At 41.8% G+C, this 21,829-nt stretch overlaps 1 protein-coding gene across 3 annotated transcripts in view; it reads left to right on the forward strand.

The window, feature by feature from the left end:
• UBE2T (ubiquitin conjugating enzyme E2 T) overlaps positions 1-21,829 on the forward strand; it is a 106,050-nt gene that overhangs the window by 44,166 nt on the left and 40,055 nt on the right. For all 3 annotated transcript variants that reach the window (XM_069238927.1, XM_069238928.1, XM_069238929.1), the window contains exons 2-5: positions 4,512-4,624; positions 11,442-11,511; positions 12,244-12,349; positions 12,904-13,002. In XM_069238927.1, coding sequence (XP_069095028.1) covers positions 4,516-4,624; positions 11,442-11,511; positions 12,244-12,349; positions 12,904-13,002 — 384 coding nt within the window. In that variant the 5' untranslated portion in view covers positions 4,512-4,515. The remainder of the gene's footprint in view (positions 1-4,511; positions 4,625-11,441; positions 11,512-12,243; positions 12,350-12,903; positions 13,003-21,829) is intronic.

Here is a 21,829-nt window from a genome sequence, read left to right on the forward strand (position 1 = left end):
AAGACCATAATTGAGCCGTCATTTCCATTTGAGTCTACGACAGGTCGGTTTCTGAGAAAGGGCATAGTGCTAATGTATAATGCTGCTGACATGAATTATTCTCATTTGCCAAAGAGTTGTTACATGGTGTAGTGCTATGCTGGATCTATGGTTTTAGCTAATTTTCTGTGCAACACTTGTGTTTAAGAACCCCTTGTTTCTGGGGGTGAGACAGATTTTCCTTGCAGGCTTTCCCATTCAAATAGTTATGCTATTCAACTCTTGATTTTGCTGCTTGTTTGGGACTTAGAAAGATTTCTGAATTGTGTATTACCTTTGCTCTTTGAGTCTTCATGGCGTTTATTCTGTACTAATTAAGTTTGCGATTTCTGTACTAAAATGCTTTATTTTTTTCCCTTATCTAGACCTCAGTTTTTGAAGTGTTCTAGTAACTTATTGTTGATGTTCTGCTAATCTCATATTGGGTGGGGTGCCTTTGCACTCCTTCCTTTCTAGTGTGAGACCGTATATGTTAAAATGTTTGGTTTCTAAATTGTGGGGTGTCCTAAATATTGGGGTACTGTTTTGCTCCCTCGGTATCCTGTTTTGTGTTCAGTTGCAGGTTACTGAAGGCACTCAAAGGTCCCCAGTCATGGAGTCAAGCAACTTTCATGGGTGATCAATCTTATTCTCACCAGCAGTACTTTGGCGTTCGTTGCATGCAGTGCGTCTGTTCATGCCATCTTCTATTATTGTTAGTAACATGAAGGGAGACGGCTGTGTATGCGATTTTTGTTTTGTCTGTGAGAAGTGACTGCTGCATATACAGCGTTGATCTTCCTTTCTAAAGCAAGAGGGGGTAGAGAGAAAAACTAGACTCGGAATGCGAGGTGAGAGCTGTGCTTGTGTGATCTCGGGTTTAGGGCTATGATTTTAAAGAGATGTGTGCCTGTGTACGTAGAGGTGTGGGTCTGTATGTGTTCCAAATAAGAGTTGTGACTGGTTTCAGGGGGAGCAGTGTGCCTGTGTGTGAGTGGAGTGAGCAGTATGTATGTGAGTGTGCTGGTGATGCAGGTGTCTGCCTGACGGCGTGGCTACGCTATGTACATGGTGCGTACCTGTATGAGTACATGGTGAGAGTTTTGCCTCCGAGTATAGGTTGAGTTTGTGCCCTTCTAAGAGCAGGGACAGAGGTGTGCTGGGTGTGCGTGTGGGATGCAGGACATTAACGCCAGATGTTGGCATTGCCAATGCTTAGTAATACATTCAGTATTTTGAATCTCAGTTCAGCCTGTTCACCACTTTTCCTTTGTCCTTCACAGTTCTCAATCTAACCCGGTCAAGAAGTGCACATACCATCTGCAAAAGTTCATCACACTGCCTGTCTTTTCTTTCCTTATCTCAGGACTTTGGGGCGCTATTTTACTCTGCTTTCAACTTTGGCAACTTCTTCCCTGGGAAACAGTGGCCTTTTATGATATACAATGTCCGGCTCCTTGCTTCCAGATGTTACTTTTCCTTCTTTTAGTTTAGACACAGTAAATTGCGTTTTTGTTTTTTCAGAATTTTCTTGAAATATGCTGATTTTTAATTGTATTTATTATACACTTTTAGACAGCATACATAATGCGAAACGTTTGTTCATTACAGCAGTTCATTTAAAGCTTTATGTAGTGGTACGTGACCTGAGAGTAGAAAAGCTCTTCAAAGTGAACATTTACATCAAGTGAATAGGGGGGAAAAGAAGCTACACATTTACTATGATTGGAATGCGTTGCAATTGAGGGAAAACTGCCTGGCTACCTTTAATACACTGAGCGAAGACGTGTTATTAAAACAATAAAACGTACCATGTAAACTAAAATGTCTTTAAAATTTGTTTGTGTTAAATAATTGTCTTACTTTACATTGTGTTTGATATGCAGAGCACTTCCTCCAGACGTTTGCGCATACCTTCAGTACGGCACATGTGAGCAGATGGGGTGGGGTCAATATAGACAGGCTGATGGCATGAAGTGGTCCAGTTGTGAGTTGACACACACATCATTTGTATAGATAGTTCACACTTATTTATTTGTATAGATTTGCTTTGTGCATTCAGCCTGGGATTGGTATCCATTGTTCAGCCTCGGATGGAGAAGGCTGGGGGTAACGAGCATTGGCAAAGTGAATAGGTTTTGCCTATAGAAAAGCAATTGGTTTCGCTAATGAGTTTTAGCCATCTTGGCTGCTGTTTAGCCTGGCTAAAGGTTAATGGCCTTTTCGGATAGTGGTGTGGAGTGTCATAGAGTGGAATAGTGAAGAGTGTAGTAGAGGTTTGTAGAGTGGAATGACAGAGAGTGTTGTGTATTGGAGTGGCATACACTGGAGTGGTATAGGGTAGAGTGGACTGGTGGACAGTGCACTGGCATGGAGTGATGCAGACTATAGTGGCGTAGAGTGCACTGGCATTGGATTCAGCGGTGTACAATGCAGCGTCGTAGAATGCATTGGCATAATAAAGTTGAGTCGCTTAGATTACAATGGCATAGAGTTGTTTGGGGTGGCGTAGAGTTGAGTGATGCAGGGGGCAGTGGTGCAGAGTAGAGTCGAGTGGCATAAAGTTCAGTTATTTAGAGTATAGTGTCAGAGTGTAGTGTCATGGAGTGGAGTAATGCAGAGTAAAGTGACAGAGAGAGCAGTGTTGCAGAATTGAGTGCTGCAGTGCAGTGGTATCGGATAGAGTACAGTGGCATAGAATAGAGTGCAGTGACATAGAGTGCATTGGCATAGAGTGCAGTGGCAGAGTAGATTGTTTCAGAGTAGAGTGAAGTGGTGCAAGGTAAAGTGGAGTTGCATAAAGTTGTATAGAGTGTAGTGGTGTACAATGGTGCAGAGTAGATTAGAGTGACATACACTGGATTGGCATAGACTGCAGGGGCATAGAAGTGAGTGTTACAGAGTAAAGTCTAGTGGTGTAGAGTGCAGTGTTGCTGATTGGTGCAGAGTACAGTAGGATAGAGTGTAGTTGTGCAGAGTAGATTAGTGTGGCGTAGACTGGAGTGGTGTAGAGTGCAGTGGCGAAGATTTGCATTGGGATAGAGTAGAGTGGTATGGGGTTGAGAGGTGTAGCATGGAGTACAGTGGCGGGGAGTAGTGTAGAGTGCTGCAGAGTGGAGGGGTGTAGAGTAGAGTATTCATGGTGTGGTAGCACACTGCCATTACAGACAACACATTTTTCAGTTAAAATTACAATTGCATTTCCACAGACATACAGCTTTACTAATAAAACTATACAGTGCGCAGACAATGTGTGGAAGTTGCATCACCTACTTTAACAATTCATTTTGATCATATTAAAGTATTTGTTTCCCTAACGCTTCAGAAATACCACAAATTGGTGCGTTCATAATTCTGGTATATTCTGAAATACTTACACAGTTCATTTAGATGTTGTCGTGTGCTAGAAAAAACGCCTGACATTTGATACTGGTCTTTGAACGCAGAGCAAATGCGATGAGTAAAGAGCAAGATTTAAATGCCTATTAACAGAAAGCAAGTTTGTGGAAGGATACAGAAAACACAGTTTAGGTAACGGGAGGAACGAATTGAACCTGGAGAGCCTTAATCAAATAAACCCAACAAGTGGAAAGCCAGAAGGTGTGAGTTATAAACCACGAAGCCAATGGTAGTCAAGAGTGGAATGCATTCCTAAGTCCACTTTCTGATATTCCCCAAGATATCTTTAGCAAACCAGACAGCTTTGCTGTCTGGTAGGCTACAACCTCAAACTGTTTTGAGTTTTCACTTTCAAGTGCAAGAAAACTAATTCTGAAGGCACGTACAGTAACAGTGATTACTTTAAAATGTATGTAGATACAGGGCAAAGTTGGCTATGGTGCCCTTTTCCGGTTTAGGTGACTGTGTCTGTACAGGACTAGCCAACTTAGACTTCTGAACCTTGTTTCAATATTAAGGTTTGACCTTTATTTGGAAACTCCCAAAGAGCAACATGTTGTACATTCTTATTTGAACTGACCACTTCCCTGACGTGACATCACTTCAGCATCAGTTACCATGGTGCAGCGATGGCTACTAGAGGAAAGAGTCTTGATGGCTATTCAAGCCATGGACACTGCTGTAATGTTCGTTTTAGAAACAGGCTTGTAACATGGCTCTCAAATCACTCTCAATATGTCAAAACGGTGTAGACCTATGAACTGGCCACCTCACGTAGTCACTGCTGGGCTATCATGCTGCACACAAAGTTCCACGTCACCACCACAGCTGAGCCTGCTGCACATATCACTGCAACCGCACACTCACAGGAGGTGGTTTGTCCAATCTGTGCCCTTATGTCCTGCTGACTTGTGGCCCAAAGCTGACTAAGGCCCAGTAGTTATTAATTTAACCAGTATGCTTGACCCAGTTGTCTGGGGGCAATTCCTTATGTTAATTAATGAAATGTATCAATTACTTTGCGTGTAACAAAGAAATGAGTGACACAAATGATTCAGGTATTCATATGTAAAATTCACATTGCTGTATCACAGGATCATGCAAAGGACTTCGAGGCTGAAGAGAGAACTGATGCTACTGACAACAGAGCCACCTCCTGGCATCACTTGCTGGCAGAACAGCGGCCAACTGGACGACCTGCGAGCACGTACGTACCTACGATCCAGGAGTTCAGGACTGATGCTTTCATAATTTACTAAAGCAAAGCAGTCTAGCTTTTTCCTGATCCTTGTGTTTGCCGTGATACCCTAACAACGTCAGAGTTGAAATTGCAGGTGGTCCATCAAGAACCAGGACGCTGTTACAGTGAAAGAACGCCTCCCCAAGCCTTTCTGACTCTGGGTATTTGAATGAGCAAAAGAAAAAAGCCCAGCTTACATAGATTTAATGGATTTGAGGAACGCTTTAATACCTAAAAGAGTTATTATAGTACTCAAACAATAGACAAAGTAGTGAAGTAAAATGGGGAAATTCAATTGCAACACTGGGAAACTCGGCTAAACATGATACATATTGTTAGGGATCACCAACTGATCGCAAACGCTGTGCTGTTCATAATAAAACCGAAACACAGACAAGAACAAAGTTTCGTGCCATAAAGTCAACTCATTAAAATCTTGTTTTTTGGTTGCTAACTAATCACGAACACCAGATATGTTACAGAAACACAACTGTCAAAATGGAATCTAGGTCCAATGTTTTTACTGACGCGGGCTAGAGTTTTCAAGTACTTTAAAAATTGCCTAAAGTTGCTAGCAAAGAAAGGTCAACACCTTCACGATAAAGGGGCCAGACAGCTGTGGGCCCCACAAGGCAATCGCAATGTGGGTCACAATGTTGCACTCTACAACCCCGCACGCCCTCTTTGAGTAATCTAAATCCGACTAGTATGCAGTGCAGTCTGTTATCTCTCCGCACACACCTGTGCCTTAGGGCCACTTCTTTCACACTTCGGCCACTTAAGCTGGTGCTGGACCGGTGGATCCACCATGCCGAGGCACACAAGTGAGTACTGGAAAAAGGCAATTGGCGGGAAGCGTATTCCTCAGGGGAGAAGCAAATGTTGGTTTGTGGACCACATGTGCTCCCAAGGTAGTCACAACTCAACTCCTTTGTTCTGGTATGTTTCTGACTCTTGTTTATTCCTATTCTGATCTCTGACTGATAGAGAAGAATTCCCTTGGCGTCCCCTTGGTATGTCTGAACTTCTGAGCTGATGTGGGACTTCTGAGCAGGCAAGGTGCAGCAGAGGTCAGCAGGACTTAAGCCGTCTTTCTAGCCTTGAGGAAATGACCATAATACAGCTCCACCTTCAGGAGGTATCTAAGCAGAGCCCACATAGGTCTGTGGTGGTGTCGGTCCTCAGTAAGCTGTAGCAGTTCTCCGATTTCACTTCACCTGCCTTGGCAGTTTGGCAGCAGATTGTTACCTATTGGTGTCTGCATTCAGAGTTTGAGATCCTAACAAACCATATTGGAAACGAGGTTTTTGTGTCTAGATGTTTTTTTCTGAAAAGACAGACTCTACTCTGCTCCTACAATGCACTGTTGAAATGGGTGCCTATTAGTGAAACGGGGCAAATGCAAGCTCTGTGAGCCTGTTGTGGTACGAAGATATGTGGATTATCTTTCGAAAGACCTGAATACAAAGCAGCTGGGAGTGCAACAGGTAGTGTGAGTAGGCATACCATGTTGCTTCTCTTTGACCAGCAGCCATCCTCCATCTTACACCCCTCGTTTTATACTTGGATGATCTTTGTAATCTTCTAAAGGTAATCCGAACGAAGGTGCACCAGAGTGCATTGCTACTAGTCCTGTGTCCAAAATCATTCTAATGTTCTAATCTTTATTGAAAAACCAATGCCCATTATGTTTGTGACATTTCACAATCATAAGAAATATAAATGGGGGGCAAAGGGTGCTCATTTGCAGAAGGAGGCAAGTAGTTTCCAAGCACATGGAACTGGTCAAAGGCATCCAGTTGGCCTTAATACCATTATTTAAGGCAAAAGTACAATGTCTTATTTTTTGGTAGTCCTGACTGTTTTATATCATTTTTATTTGCAATAAAATCGTACATTTGACAGTAAAAATAGGATTGATTTTTGTTTAGGGAAAGAAATTGTAAACCACTTAAGATAAGAGCTAGCAAAATCTCTGTCTGTGCTAAGTCTTTGCTGCTGACATCTGTGAAGGACATGGAGGTCACAGATTTGAATGCCAGCAGGGCAATCTCAGCATCTTATTTTTCCAAGGTTCACAGAATGTTTGAAACTAGATTATTATGCAGCCTATGGCTCGGACCTAAAAGGCTTGTGGAGGGCTTTTAACAACTGGTACAGCCAACAGCATTGTACTATAATATTATTTATTTATTTTTGTATCTTCTTGATATCACACGGTGACCTGCAACCAGACAGTTACCAAAATAACAGTGCTAGACAGGACAGCTACACGTATTGAAAGGGGCTCAACCAACATGGTCATTTACATACAAACAATAGTAAATAGAATGAACTAGAGAACAAGGAAGCCATATCCGCAGGTGAGAGCGATAATCAAAACGAGTAGTGCGTCCATAAGGATATGAATCCGAGATAAGATTGATTCATACAAAGATATGCAGAGGAGGTGATGATATGCTGGGATTTTGTTAGGTTATGTTCAGTGTAAGCAATTCTTTAGATTTCCTGTGAAAATGGTAAGCAAGGGGGTATTCTAATGTTTGACTGAAGAGCGTTCCTTATTTTGAGGGCTTTTTACAGTGTATTTCTTCCTGAATCATGGAGTCTTGATGAGCAGATGAGACACTTCTTAAGGCCCTGTTCATTCTTGCGGTTTCAGTGATCCAATATAGTTTGAGTAGAGGTGAGATTCCCGGCCCGCAACTCCCTCCCTCTCAAGAAAGTAGAGGCTTTTTTTTAAACAACAGATAGATCGTGAATATACTATCAAAACAATGCTTAATGAATTGGCTCCTAAATATGGCTTCAGATCAAGCGCAGTATTTTGTCACGTTTCATTTTTTACATCAATGATGAGACCTGCAAAAATGACCTGTGAACTTAATTACTTTTGGTCTTGTAAATGTTGGTACGCAGGATTGCAGGCATTTCTAGCAGAAGTGTGCTTCACGTACCATCCAATGCTGCTTCTTAAAGATATATAGTATTACAGTTGTCTTAGAATATATTGTTTAAAATTAGGTTAATTTTACCCTAGAACTTTGATGCTGCTGAACTTTCATGCTGCTTGTTACGAGTGTTCCTTGGCAATGTTTTAGTGAACTGATTGGAATGCTTTTTTTCAGTACTTGCTTAAACCACATGGTTCATGACGTTAAATATGAATATGCAAAATTATCTTTTGCATTCATGATGTAATACTGTGCTTTTCCTTTCCACAGCAACTAGCTGGTAGTTAATGTCTATGTTATGATTCCTTATATGGCGTGATTACAGCCGAAAGGCAGTGGAGCGCTGTGCAACATCCAAAGGAAAGTCACTACATGTGATTGGAGGGGTAGCTGATTTCTAAGAGTGAAATTAGACAGGTACTAAATTAGGATGTAGTGTCCTTTAAAGAGGTCTGTCTTGAGATATTTTCTAAAACTAAGCAGAACTGAGTGGCAGTTCTGATGGATAGATACAGAGATGCTGTTCTAGATCCTTTGTGTTTAGATGGAAAAGTCCTCTTTCCTTGTTTTTTGTTTTGTTGCACTTGTTCACCTGCCAGATGGTGTCCTGGCTGCAGGCATATGGAGTGCCACCACAGATGGTGAGCTTGTTCACTAGGTAGGAACACATGCCAGACGTGATGGCATTGTAGATGATGCTGCTGGTTTTGAAGTGTGGCCTGACAAGGGCAGTCAGAGGGATTCTATCAAGGTGGGAATGACATGATCACGTTTCTTCAGTTCCTTGGTCGGGCATGCTTCTGTATGTAGGATACCTTTAAATGGGACCAATGTGGAGTCTGGAAGGCCATGGAGAAGCAAGAGTACAAGCTCTTGAACAACAGTTCTGAAGTTGTGTTATGGGAGAAATGAATTAGTTTTCTTTAGAAGAGAGGAATGATTCTCGCCAATTTTAGTTTACTTGGTGTTCTTGGAGAGTGAGATTAATTTCCAGAATGAATCTGAGAGGCTTGGTATTAGGTGAGAGTTGGGATATGGATCTGTCAAGATTCATGTCATTGATCCAGATTTAGACCAGTTATTTGTTGTTCTTGACAGACAACTGTTAAGCTTCAGGAAGGTGTTGGACATCCAGATCTGGATAAGGTGAAAGCAGTGTTTGAAGCTTTGGATGTATGGCGCAGATAAAACATTTGAATACTGTTTTTTGTTGTCCACATATTGGTAAATGTTGATGTTTTTTGTTAGAAGTTCCAAGAGCTCCATGTAAAGGTTAAAGTATATCAGAAGGATGTGAGGGAGCACACAATGGAAACCTGGAGAACTGCAAGTGATCGATATCTTCTGAGACTTCAAGGTGCCCATGTGAAGAAACTGGTGTTGGTTGGATAGGTCAAGCAGAAGAAGTGAAAGATGTTCCCAGTAATCTCATTTGAGACTTTGGTATGTTGATAAGGGTGGGGTGGTCGACTGATTCAAAGGCAGTTGAGGGGTGGTAATATCAGGAGACAAGGATCAACTTTATCTGAACTGTATCCGAAAACGATCTATGATTTGTGTGCTAGTAGACCTCATGCAGCGGAATCTGAAGCCAGATTCCTAGAAGTGCAAGTGATGGTTGGTGTTAATATGCTCTTGGAGTTGAGCAAAGACTTATTTTGTTTATTTTTTTTTTGTTGTCTTTCAGGGGAAGAATAGATGAGTAATAAGCCGCTAGTTGGCAAGGTCGTTGGTGCCTAATGTGGCTTTCTTCTGGGGTAGGAGGATCTTGCCTGTTTCGAAAGGTTCCTTGAGGGTAGAAGGCGTTGAAGATGTGGTCAGATAGATTCTCTAGAGAGGGCTTTGATGAAGGATGGTGTTAAGACATCATGTATGTGGGTGGTTGGTTTGTTGAATTGGAGGACGTCAGTGAGGTTTGTGAGTAACAAGCCTTTGAAGGATGAACATTGTGGGATGCAGCAGGGAAGAAAGAGTGTGTGTCAGGAGGCAATCCGATTTGGGGTTGTCGATGTGCTGTCAGACCCTGTGAGATTGTATTTGTTCATTGAAGATGTGGTTTACGGGACTGCACTTGTCTGTAAAGTGACGGATAGGAGGTTCATACAAGGGGTTGATGCAGTGCTTGATTGTTTTGAAGAATGTTCCATTTCAGTAGACAGTTTAATTGATGGTGGTGCATAGTACTTAACTCCTTGCTTAACTTGTGCCAGTGTTTATCAGTATTCAGCACTTAGTTCTTAACACTGGCATTTACTTATGAGAGTCTGCACATGGTGGTATGGTGGAGCTGTCTGTTTTTGAGCTAAGCACATCAGTTTAATAATCAAATACACATTTAGAAAATAATTTTATCGCGTCTAGGCCATTCTTTCTTCATTGAGTAGCCTAGAGTTGTCCAAACCGTCTCATTTGTAAGTGTGTTGTTTAGTTGGGAACATTTATACTTGCAAGTGGCAACAGTGGCAGGCCTTGTTGGTAGTACAAACTGCAGTGGACTTCTGAGCAATACCCTGGGCCCTAGCACTTATTTATTTACAAATTAATCACTGACTCAACTTTGGCTAATGTGATGAGTTGTCTGTGTTTAACATGGAAGAGCTCCGTAACATAGTTTTTTAGGTTATACTTTTCTTCCATTTTCTTTCCTTTCTGCAGAAAAAAAAACTTTTCTTGTTTTTACAATACTGGAATGCTGAAGCTTTCAACATGCACATCTGTGTTTTAGTTGGGGCATATGAGTCCACATAGTTTACCAGAAATGTGTTGAAGCCATTTAGAAGAGTGTTTACTTCAGATTTGGTAGGGCGATAGAGGAGATTGAGCTTCTAATTGTCTATGGAGAACTCTTTGGAGGATCTTAATTTTTATTTTGCTTTTTGGGTTGACCTTGATTTGCTGGTTAGACTCAGGGCAGCATGATAGGTATTGTAAGGTGGTTGGTCCAATCTAGTGGTAAAGGAGGCTTGAACTGGATAGTAGATGATACTGAGAAGCCTTGATGTGGTATTTGAAGTGTGTTGATTTCTGTGACGTGCTGCACCAAATGAAGTGTGTCAATTAGGTTGTAGATGGTCTCGATTTGTCTCATGTTGGACTTGTCTAGGAGGTTGAAGTCAGCAATGGTAGAGGTTTTGGCGTGTTGGATGGATAATGGACTTGTCTAGGAGGTTGAAGTCAGCAATGGTAGAGGTTTTGGCGTGTTGGATGGATAAGATTCTGAGGAGGTCTGAGACTTTGTGTATGAAGTCTTTGTTCTACTCAGGAGGCATGTAGATGATGGGGAAGTGAATGTATGGAGTTGCAGAGATTAGGAAATGGCATGCGAGGAGCTAGATGTAAAAGCGTGTTGCTTACAGAAACAGAAGAATGTATGGATGATGTTGTGCCTTCTTTGGTGTTGTCACAGTCTGCAAACTAGCAGAAGTACCTTGTGGGAAATAGAATGTCTAGGACTTGCGAGGATGAGCTATTTTACATTGAAGATTGCATTAAGATCATAAGGTCTGAAGCATCTGTCCTGCAGAGTGCACCAATGAGATGTAGTGTGTGATTTTTAGTTTGAAGGTATGTGGTGCTTAGTGGATGTGTCAAGGTTGAGTGTTTTGTGTGGATGCTGTGTAAATGTTCATGAAGTCTAGGTCTGGGAGCAATCGCTGGCATTAGCATTGTGGTATGCTGGTTCAGACACATGATTTGCTCTTTCCTGTCCAGGTTGTGGTGGACAAAGTGTAAAGCACAAACTTTGTCAGTACATTAACCTATTTTAAAGTACCGAAATGAGTAACCTATGAATAACAAGTTTCTAATTGCAAGTTTTATTTTTATTAAAGAAATAGTTGGTGGTGCGGATACTCCATACGAAAAAGGAATTTTCAGCCTGGAATTGGTCATCCCGGAGAGGTAAATGTTGCACATGAATGCGACAGCAGGAAGTATGAGAAGGAATTAGTTGATTTAATTGCGATGTCAACTTTCTCCAATAGCGTTTGACTTATAAACATATTTTTCCAAGCTTTTGTAAGTGGATTAGCACATTTTGCTGCATACAGCTGCATTTTTTCAGAAATGTATTTTCTTCACATTGATTCGTTTTTAAACTTTAAAAGATGCCAACTATTCCAACAGACGGTATTTTGTTTTTAAATAGACATGTTTAAACTAAAGCATTAGTGGATTTTGCTTCACAATACATTGTGGCAATATTTAGAGGCCAAGTCCACAATCACATCAGCATAGCCAGGTCATGAATTTATCACCATATAACTTTTGGGAAATGGAATTATAATTTTGAAAAGGGACGCACTGGTATTTTATGCGTTATGTTTTAGTAAGCTTATGTTGTTTTTATGATATTAGGGTAACACCTCGTGCAAATTACCAATATTTGCATGTTTTCAAAAGAATTAGGGCAACAGCCACAACACAAATATTTATATCACATCTGCTCCGCAGAATATTGAGGCTGGGGGGTGGGTATACCGCGGCCGTCTTGCATTGGGTTAGTCATGAACCATTACTAGAATACTAGTCTCTTAAAATATCTTCTTGAGTGGACCCCCATTATAGCAATTCTTTTTCTTTCAGGAGTCATTGTCATAATTCCCACTCTTAATATTTTTTCTTGTTTTGCAGATATCCGTTTGAACCCCCGAAAATCCGTTTTTTGACTCCCATTTATCATCCCAACATCGATACAGCGGGAAGGATCTGTCTGGACATCCTCAAACTGCCTCCAAAGGTGAATGATGCACAGCTTTAGTGGCGGCTTTTAATAAAGAGTCCTAGGAGACCTAAGATACCCGAGTTTCACTGCATATCTTCAACAAACACTTTTATTGTAACTTGTATCTAGGACACGTGGCAGCCATTTCTCTGTGCTTAAAAGTTTTATACACAGAGTTAGGAATGAAACCATCTCTTCCTCTAGTGCAGATTTTTTTTCTTGTCTTTTTATATTTCCATGGTGTAATTATCAAGTTACTTGAAACCCAGCTATTCTTGCAATTTAGTGTGTATTATATTCCAGCATGTTTGAGTGCAGCTCTTAAAAAGCCGTTTGCTATTTGTTTTCTTCTGTAAATTGAAAGTTGTGGTTTGCGTAAGCAGACAGAAGTGATCCTTATTGCCCTTTTCACTTTAAATCTTTGAAGTGCCATCTTGTGAAGCCAGTTAGGGTTTAGGAACATGTACATTGGCTCCTATGAGAGAGATGATCTTTCTGTTAGAAATGTTTTATTTGTAAACTGCTTCCAATAATGCTGCTGCTTGGTGATTATTTTCTTTGTTCCAAAGGGAGCCTGGAGACCTTCTCTGAACATCTCCACTGTGCTCACGTCTATACAGCTGCTGATGGCAGAGCCCAACCCTGATGATCCCCTCATGGCTGATATTGTAAGCTTAAGTTCTTCATTGGTATTGTAAGCTTAAGTTCTTCAGTGTTACATTTTAGTTAAATCAAAAGTGCAACTTAGGCCCTCCAACGATGATACATGCTGACTGACATTTAAAATTAATATTTGCATGACCTTTTCTCACTAAAACTCATCTAAATCTGTTCACAAAACAACTGGAATGGATAGAAACGAAGGTCACTTCATGCAATAAGACCCGAACAGGGTTGGTTTTTGAAACGCTGGTGAGACTATTTTAATATTTCAGGGTGTAGGGCAATGGAGAAGACCTGGATGATAAGTAACTCTGCCACCTTACATCTCAGGACACGTGTTCCTTACCATGCAATGTCACCCGCGGCATCTCAGTGACGTTTGGTTGGAGGCACAGTATTTATTTTTATTGTTAAACAAATACAAAAATGTGATTCAAGAATCCCTGAAGTGGATGGAGATTTATAGGAGGGACATATTCATTCTTGTTTCCTACATCGCTACTGGAAAGTCATTGATCTAGAAATGTATTTCACTTTTGATATTCTTGACGTTGTCTTCTCTGAACTATGTTATCTCTTTCTTTGAGATGGTTGTTCTAGATTCTGAAAACCGTATCCCTCAGATTAGGTCTTCTTTCTTGACTGAACTGTTGGTGAAGGCCTGTATTTATCATTTCCAGAATTGTAAGAGATCTCTTGCATTCTAGAGAGCCTTGTAGTCCATTTTTAAGTTGTGCAAGTTTGTATTGTAAGTGTATCACACATCATATCCAAAATTGGAATCACATTACACCATGTAAGTATGCGTATGTTTTAATCCGCTCAGTATAATGGACCAGAAGATATTTGGCTTTTGATGTCTTTATTCAGTTGGTGGGTCATTGCGAGGAGCGAAAAACTAAATGAATGATCATTTTATGAAGCTAAGGAAAGATGTTTCACCTGATAACCACTTAAGTATCAGTGGTATGTGTTCCCACTTATTGTCTTCACAGATCTATAACTTGCCATATTTCTTGTGATTTAGCAACTGCGTTTTCCTTTAAAAAGATTCTGGAAACAATTCCTCTCATTGAAGAGCCTTGTAAATGTTACACAGCCACAAACCAGTGGGCCTAAGTTGACTGGGCTTTTCGTTGTGGTATATTGCTTTACAGGTTAATAACACAGATCTTGGATTTGTTATGGTGGTAGGAGCAGTGAAGATTTTTTTTTCTAAGTCCAGAGATACAATGGGTTATACACCCCCCGAAGTACAACTAGTAGATCTTAGAGATTGAAAGTCTCCTGCCGACTATGGTATCACTGTGGAGGGTGAGCAGTGTAGAGAGAATCATTTCTATAGTCTTGTAGGACCACGCCTCACCCCCCCCCCCCCCACCCACCTCCCCCAAACGTTTCTCGAGGCAAACACTAATGCCTACACAGTTACAGTTATTTACAGGAAATGAGAATGGAGTGTGTCATACCTAGAAATCATGTGTAAAAGATTGTCAGTATGTAGGCATCAGTGCTAACTATTTCATGTGCAGCTAAGCCACCCCACTCCTCGAGATGCCTAGCCTCAACTGGTAAAACACAGACCGGATCACCATGAATGGGTACAATACCTAAAAATCAAAGATCACCATGGAGTGCAAGATTTTACTTTATTTCTGATCACCCATTAACATAACAATTGTTCTGCTCACAGACAACATTTATCACCGACTGCAAGTGTCAGGAACCAGGTAATTTAAATTACTCTGCTACTCAACCTCTACCATCCTGAAGCCTCATCGACATTGTGGATTGGTGCCATCCCCATCCTTTCAACATATAAGTGGATCTATTTTACAAAGCTGCTTCTTAAGCTTAACTAAGACCATTCATTGCTCAAACTCAAGGCATACCTGCAAAAGACATTGACAGAATTACTGTCCACATCTGAACATTAGGCCCTTCCTGTGCGACAAGCAGAACCTTTGACCTGTCACATTCCTGCAGCATGGTTAACACTGTGAAAAGCTAAGTCATTGAGCTTCAATCAGCAAATCCACAGCTTAGTAACTGTTTTCAGAGCTCACACTTATATGGATTACAACTGAAAAAGCTCCCATCCCCAAACCTTTCTCTGATTATTAGCCAATCCCAGATCCTCTGAGAAATATTTTTTTGAAACTCCTGATCTGTTTACTTTCAAAAATCAAATAAAGAACTGCTTGAGAAACGTTCAGTGCTGCAGTCAGGAGCCGAGATGCCTGCCCACTTAAAATAGAACAACGCCGACTCTCATTGAAGGAAACACACTTCAAACTGCTGTGCCTTGTCCAGAAAAGTAATAGTTATCCAAAATGGTGTGCTTCCACCTTGACGTCAAATTTAATCCAAACTACTAAAAACTCTTGAGAACGAGGTGCTGAACACTGTTGTGGCCGATGTTTAATACCAGATCTTACATCATCCAGTTATGGAGTCGTAGTTGTAGCAGGCCTTTACTAGCCAGACCTGTTAATGTCTTGCCTTCGCAGTTTCATAAAAAACGTTAATGTTTAGGATGTACTGATATTGTTATGGCCATTAACATTTCTGTGTTTGTCTAGGCACGAAGCCATTCATTCTACCTATAACAAATATCAGTAATGTGAAATGTAAAACCTAATGCAGTGTTCTAATAATGAAGGCAAATTATTTTTTTTCTTTTTTATGGCTAACCCAAGCACCAAACAGTGAAGTTGGTACACCAGCAATGCTCCATTCTTAAATCAGACGGGAAAAGAATACTCCAAAAGACCTCCAGATATGTCTTTGGCACAAATGAAATGGAAAAGCCTCAGGTAGCATCAGCCTGCCTCCCAACACTGTCTGTGCTTTCTCTTGAATTATAGGCGAATTAGAAGAACAAAAAAAGGAGAATTTTAAAATCCAATTTTGAATGGAGCTTCTGTAAACCGTTGAGGTATTTATTGAAGATTCTGGAGTCATGATCCCAGTCAAGGTTGACACGAGGAATCTGTGCCGCTAAGGCGTTGATGTCCAGGAGATTGTTGTCAAGAATTGTGTTCTGATCATCAAGATGCACAATCATGAGTTTCATCATCAAGTGTAGGATCATAAATCTTAGTTTCCCATTACACACACATCCTCCAGAAAATGTCTAGTCAAATAAAGACTGGCTCACAGACAACACTTTATCTTATACAAAGGAGAAAAATTCACCTCCCGCTCCAACTCCTCTGAGATAAAGAGGAAGCAATGATATTCAATCTGGATCAGCCTATTCAGCATTCTCCATGCCTTGTGGATGTTCCTCGGGCATTGCGAACATATACCAGTCAGAGCTCAGCACGGACAATTCAAGCACCAGGCTTACCAATGGCAGTTCCTCAAGCCTCTCATTCACCTCTTAAGGATAGATCGATGAGGAGGAGTTGACTAAGAACACAAAAAAGGAGGAGAATGGCAAACTGATTTGACAATGGAGGCGGTGACTGTAGTCCATATTTTTCTCCTAAGTCACCAAGTAGAGTGTCTCCATAGATTACATTGTCACATTTTGTGAGCCATTAGCAAGAGGAACAACTAAACTCGGCATTCCATTCGAGACACCACACACACTTTCTTCTATAATCTTTGCTTTACATTATGTCTCAACTAAACTCAGCATTACATTGTAGACTCCACACACACACATTCCCTTGTGATCTTTGCTTTATGTTGTGTCTCAAAGCCTCAGATTCCTTTAGGCCCAGGCCTGAGCGAGCCTATAATGAGAAAGTTTGGCTACTTCCATTTCCCCATCAGCTACGTGGTGCCTCACTTAAAGAGCTTGTCTACAGTAGTGAGATGATACTCTACACTGAATTCAGCCAGTGTGGCATTAGTAAACGAAAGGTTTCTCCTCTGCTTCCGATCCTGTGGATAGTGAGCAGCAGAATGAATACAGCAGCAAAAACCTTTTAGAAATGTTACTACAGCCCTCAAAAGCAGTCAGCTCAATAGAGCTTCGTGAGTTTGGATAAACTACCTAATAGCCTAGTGACGACAGGCAAGACTTGAGGTAGTTGTTGAAGGTAAAATCTTATCCAGTCGAATGATTAGTGTGCCTTTTGATGTGGCACATTTTGTTGCTTAAAATTAGTGTCAAGATCAATACATGCTTAGATTTTTAAATCTTGGATTCATCTCTTTGTGGTTATCATGCAATACATGACGTGTATAAAATGAAGACGGAAGCAGATACTTTGCAAGTGGGGGCCAAGTGAAAGAGTTTAATACCCATAGTTCTAGCGGAAGCACTCAGAGAGGAGACCCCACCAAACGGTTAAACAACAATAATGTCAGTCGCAACCAGTAGTAAGGAGAACAGTCACCACAAAGATTTAAAATTCACTAGCATAGGCCTTCAAGAGGAGGAGAGGACCTAAATCTACAGTGATGGCTCAAAAAGCACCTCCAGACTGTTATTGCCTTCCCTGTTATTCACTCTGGTAGTGAAGATCACTGTCACACAAAATCCAAGCTGGATTTTGATGCTGTTTCTTTTTTTTTTTTTTTTTTCAGAACTTTAAGTTTTTGTGGTACAGAGGCAAGTCACACCTTGGCATACATGTATAATTGACAATCACAATTCGATAGGCATATAACCATAAGGATTAGTAAAACAGAAAGTACGAGGGTGACTGCGGACGCAAAAACCACCAGCAGACAAAGGGACAGGGAATAAAGCCTCACCTAACCCTAAACATTGCTGATAAGCCTGAGGGAGAGCTAGGCCTACAGAAACCCAATCTGTGCAGCGCTGCAAACATCTAGCCTAGGCCTTCATAGTGAAAACTTGTATCTTTTATGTATTTACCAAATGGATTCTATATTTTGTTAGATGTACATTTTCTTATCTCTTTATATTATTGTCAGTTTTTCCTCACATAAGTTCACCATAGCATGGGCCAACACAGTTTCAGGGGCGGGGGGAGGTGGGAAATTTACAGAAACGTGCAATGGTGAGCCTTGTGGCAAGAAGCATGTGAGTTGAGAGTCTGTCTGTTAGCCTGGCAAGAGAGCACTCTCTATCTTCCCTTCCAGGAGATCCTCAACAATAGTCAAGAGCATTGAATAGTCCAGCCGATCCCGTACCACATATTAAATATGATTAATATATATATATATGTTCTATGGCATGTGTAGCTGCAGATACACATGCTGTGCACTGTTCCTGCCATCTAGTGTAGGGCTTGGAGTGTTACAAGTTGTTTTTCCTTCGAAGAAGTCTTTTCGAGTCACGGGACCGAGTGACTCCTCCCTTTCGGCTCCATTGCACATGGGCGTCGACCCCATCTTAGATTGTTTTCTTTCCGCCATTGGGTTCGGACGTGTTCCTCTTCGCTCCGTATTTCGAATCGGGAAAGTTAGCTAAGTATAGAAAATTTGTCGGTATTGTTCTCGTTCGGTACCGGTTTAGTTCTAGGGTTTCAGCACCGACATCTAATGGACCGGACCCCCTTCCGTTTTTGTCCTAAGTGTCACTCAAAGTATCCTTATACAGACCAGCACAGGGGTCTGTAACCTGTTTTTGTCACCCGAACACAGAGAGGATACTTGTGAAGTTTGCAGAGCGTTTCGATCGAAGAAAACCTTGAGAGATCGACGCGCAAGAATACTACAAATGGCGTCGAAGCCGAAATAAGATCTCGACGTCTAGGAGGAAGAAAGAATTTCCATCCAAGAAACGGACTTGGATGAATCAGACGGTGAACGACCCTCAACGGTGCAACAAACTGTGAGTAAACCTGCCCCATCCAAAACCCAGGGCCACACCAAAAAATTCAAGGCCAAGGGGACGCCACCGCCAGCAGGCCATGGCTCAGCCCACAGAAGGGAAGGTGACCAGATTACATCGGCACCAAAAAAGGCCAAAGAGTTGCCGAAGACTCCCGACTCTGGTCGAGATTCCGGCACCGAAACATTTTGGCATCGAGTTGTCGAATCAAGCAAGCCCCGAATGAGCGCCTCGGAACCAAAAAAGACAATTACATTAGGAATTTCGGTACCGAAAAAAACGGCTTCGGAGCCGAAACAATCATCATACACTGAGGAGCAAGGGCTTTCGATGCAACTCAAAGAAAGGCATAGATTTGAGCGAGATCTGGATGTAGAAGAACCTGACCAAACGCAACAAAGGTTACAAATCCAGAAGGATACAGGGAAGATACAGACCATCCATCCACTCAAATCTAAAAGAAAACTAGCCTTTCAAGAATCAGAAATGCAACCAAAAGCCAAAGTGGTTAGAGACAAGTCACCACCACCACAGGTCTCACCACAACCATCCCCACTGCATTCACCACACTTGTCACCAGTGGGTACACCGATAACGCAGTCACCCACACATACTGGGATGACCCAAGATGATGCTGATGCATGGGATCTATACAATCCACCTATATCGGACAACAGCCCAGAGTGTTATCCAACCAAGCCTTCACCACCAGAGGACAGTACATCATATATGCAAGTACTAGCCAGGGCAGCTACATTCCACAACGTAACAATGCACTCTGAACCAGTGGAGGATGACTTCCTTTTCAACACTCCGGCAAACACCCACGCATCGTATCAAAGCCTGCCAATGCTACCAGGCATGCTCAAGCACGCACAACAGGTCTTCCAAGAGCCTGTAAAGGGAAGAGCAATCACGCCGAGGGTCGAAAAGAAATATAAACCACCCCGACAGACCCAGTGTTTATAACGCAACAGCTCACCCCGGACTCAGTGGTTGTGGGGGCTGCAAGAAAAAGGGCGAACTCCCAATCATCGGGGGATGCCCCACCACCTGACAAAGAGAGTCGAAAGTTCGATGCAGCGGGCAAGAGAGTGGCATCACAAGCAGCCAATCAATGTTGAATTGCAAATTCGCAAGCCCTACTTGCACGCTACGACAGGGCACACTGGGACGAGATGCAAGACATCATCCAGCACTTGCCCAAGGAACACCAAAAACGTGCCCAGCAAGTAGTTGAAGAGGGGCAGGCCATATCAAACAATCAAATAAGGTCTGCATTAGACTCTGCAGATACAGCAGCACGAACTGTCAACACGGCTGTAACCATTCGAAGGTATGCATGGCTGCGAAGTTCTGGATTCAAACCAGAAATACAACAAGCGATACTAAATATGCTGTTTAACCAACATCAGTTGTTTGGGCCGGAAGTCGATACCGCGATCGAGAAGATGAAAAAAGACACAGACACGGCCAAAGCCATGAGCGCGCTCTACTCCCCACAATTCAGAGGCACTTTTAGGAAACCACAATTTAGAGGGGGGTTTCTGCAACAGACATCTGAACCATCCACCTCCCAAACAAAACCCACCTACCGGTCACAATACCAAAGGGGGGTTTTGTGGTTGCTGTAGAGGACAATTCCCAAGAGGAAGAGGAAAATTCCAGCCCGCCAAACAAAGCCCTAGCAAACAGTGACTTCAATATCACACTACCCCAACACTTGTCACCAGTGGGGGGTGTGTGGGGGGGGGGAGGCTAACCAAATACTACCACAATTGGACACATATTACCACAGACACGTGGGTCCTATCACTTACCTAACATGGTTATTACATAGAATTCACAACATTCCCTCCAGATGTTCCACCAAAACCGCACAGATTGTCTCCACAACACTTAGACCTATTACATATAGAGGTCCAAGCACTGCTACAAAAACAAGCCATAGAGCCAGTACCCTATCACCAAAAGGGAACAGGCGTTTACTCCCTGTATTTCCTTATTCCAAAAAAGGACAAAACATTAAGGCCTATCTTAGATCTCAGAACACTGAATCTCTTCATCAAATCAGATCATTTCCACATGGTAACACTTCAGGACGTAGTTCCCTTACTAAAAAAAAGGGGAATACATGACAACACTAGATCTCAAGGATGCATATTTCCACATACCCATCCATCTCACAGGAAATACCTAAGGTTTGTAATACAAGGCAACCATTATCAATTCAAAGTGCTACAGTTCGGAATAACAACAGCCCCCAGAGTATTTACAAAATGCCTAGCCGTAGTAGCAGCTCATATAAGGAGACAGCACATGCATGTATTACCATATTTGGACGATTGGCCAACACTCAGCAACAATGTCAATTTCAAACGCAATACATCATAGATACTCTACACAAACTAGGGTTTTCTATAAATTACCAAAAGTCACATCTACAACCATCCCAAATACAACAATACTTGGGAGAAACACTCAACACACAAAAAGCAATTGTCAATCCAAGTCCACAAAGAGTTCAGTTGTTCCAAATTGTAAGATCAAGCATGCAACCAAACCAACAAAACACAGTATGGTTTGTGATGAAACTACTAGGCATGATGTCCTCATGCATGATAGCTATTGTCCCAAACGCAAGACTACACATGCGGCCCTTACAGCAGTGCCTAGCAAAACAATGGACGCAGGCACAGGGTCAACTCCAAGATCTAGTGTTGATAGACCGCGAAACACACTCTTCGCTTCAATGGTGGAACCCTGTAAATTTAAACAAAGGGCGGCCTTTTCAAGACCCAGTGCCTCACGCCATTATCACAACAGACGCTTCCATGGTTGGGTGAGAAGCACACCTCAACAATCACAGCATACAAGGTCAATGGGACAATCAACAAAAACTACTTCACATAAATCACTTGGAACTGCTAGCGGTATTTCTAGCATTAAAAGCGTTTCAACCACTGCTAGCCCACAAACACATTCTTGTCAAGACAGACAATATGACAACAATGTATTATCTAAACAAACAGGGGGGGGCACACTCGTCACAGCTGTGTCTCTTAGCACAAAAA

This window comes from Pleurodeles waltl, chromosome 6 (genome assembly GCF_031143425.1).
Source record: "Pleurodeles waltl isolate 20211129_DDA chromosome 6, aPleWal1.hap1.20221129, whole genome shotgun sequence".
NCBI lineage: Eukaryota > Metazoa > Chordata > Amphibia > Caudata > Salamandridae > Pleurodeles > Pleurodeles waltl.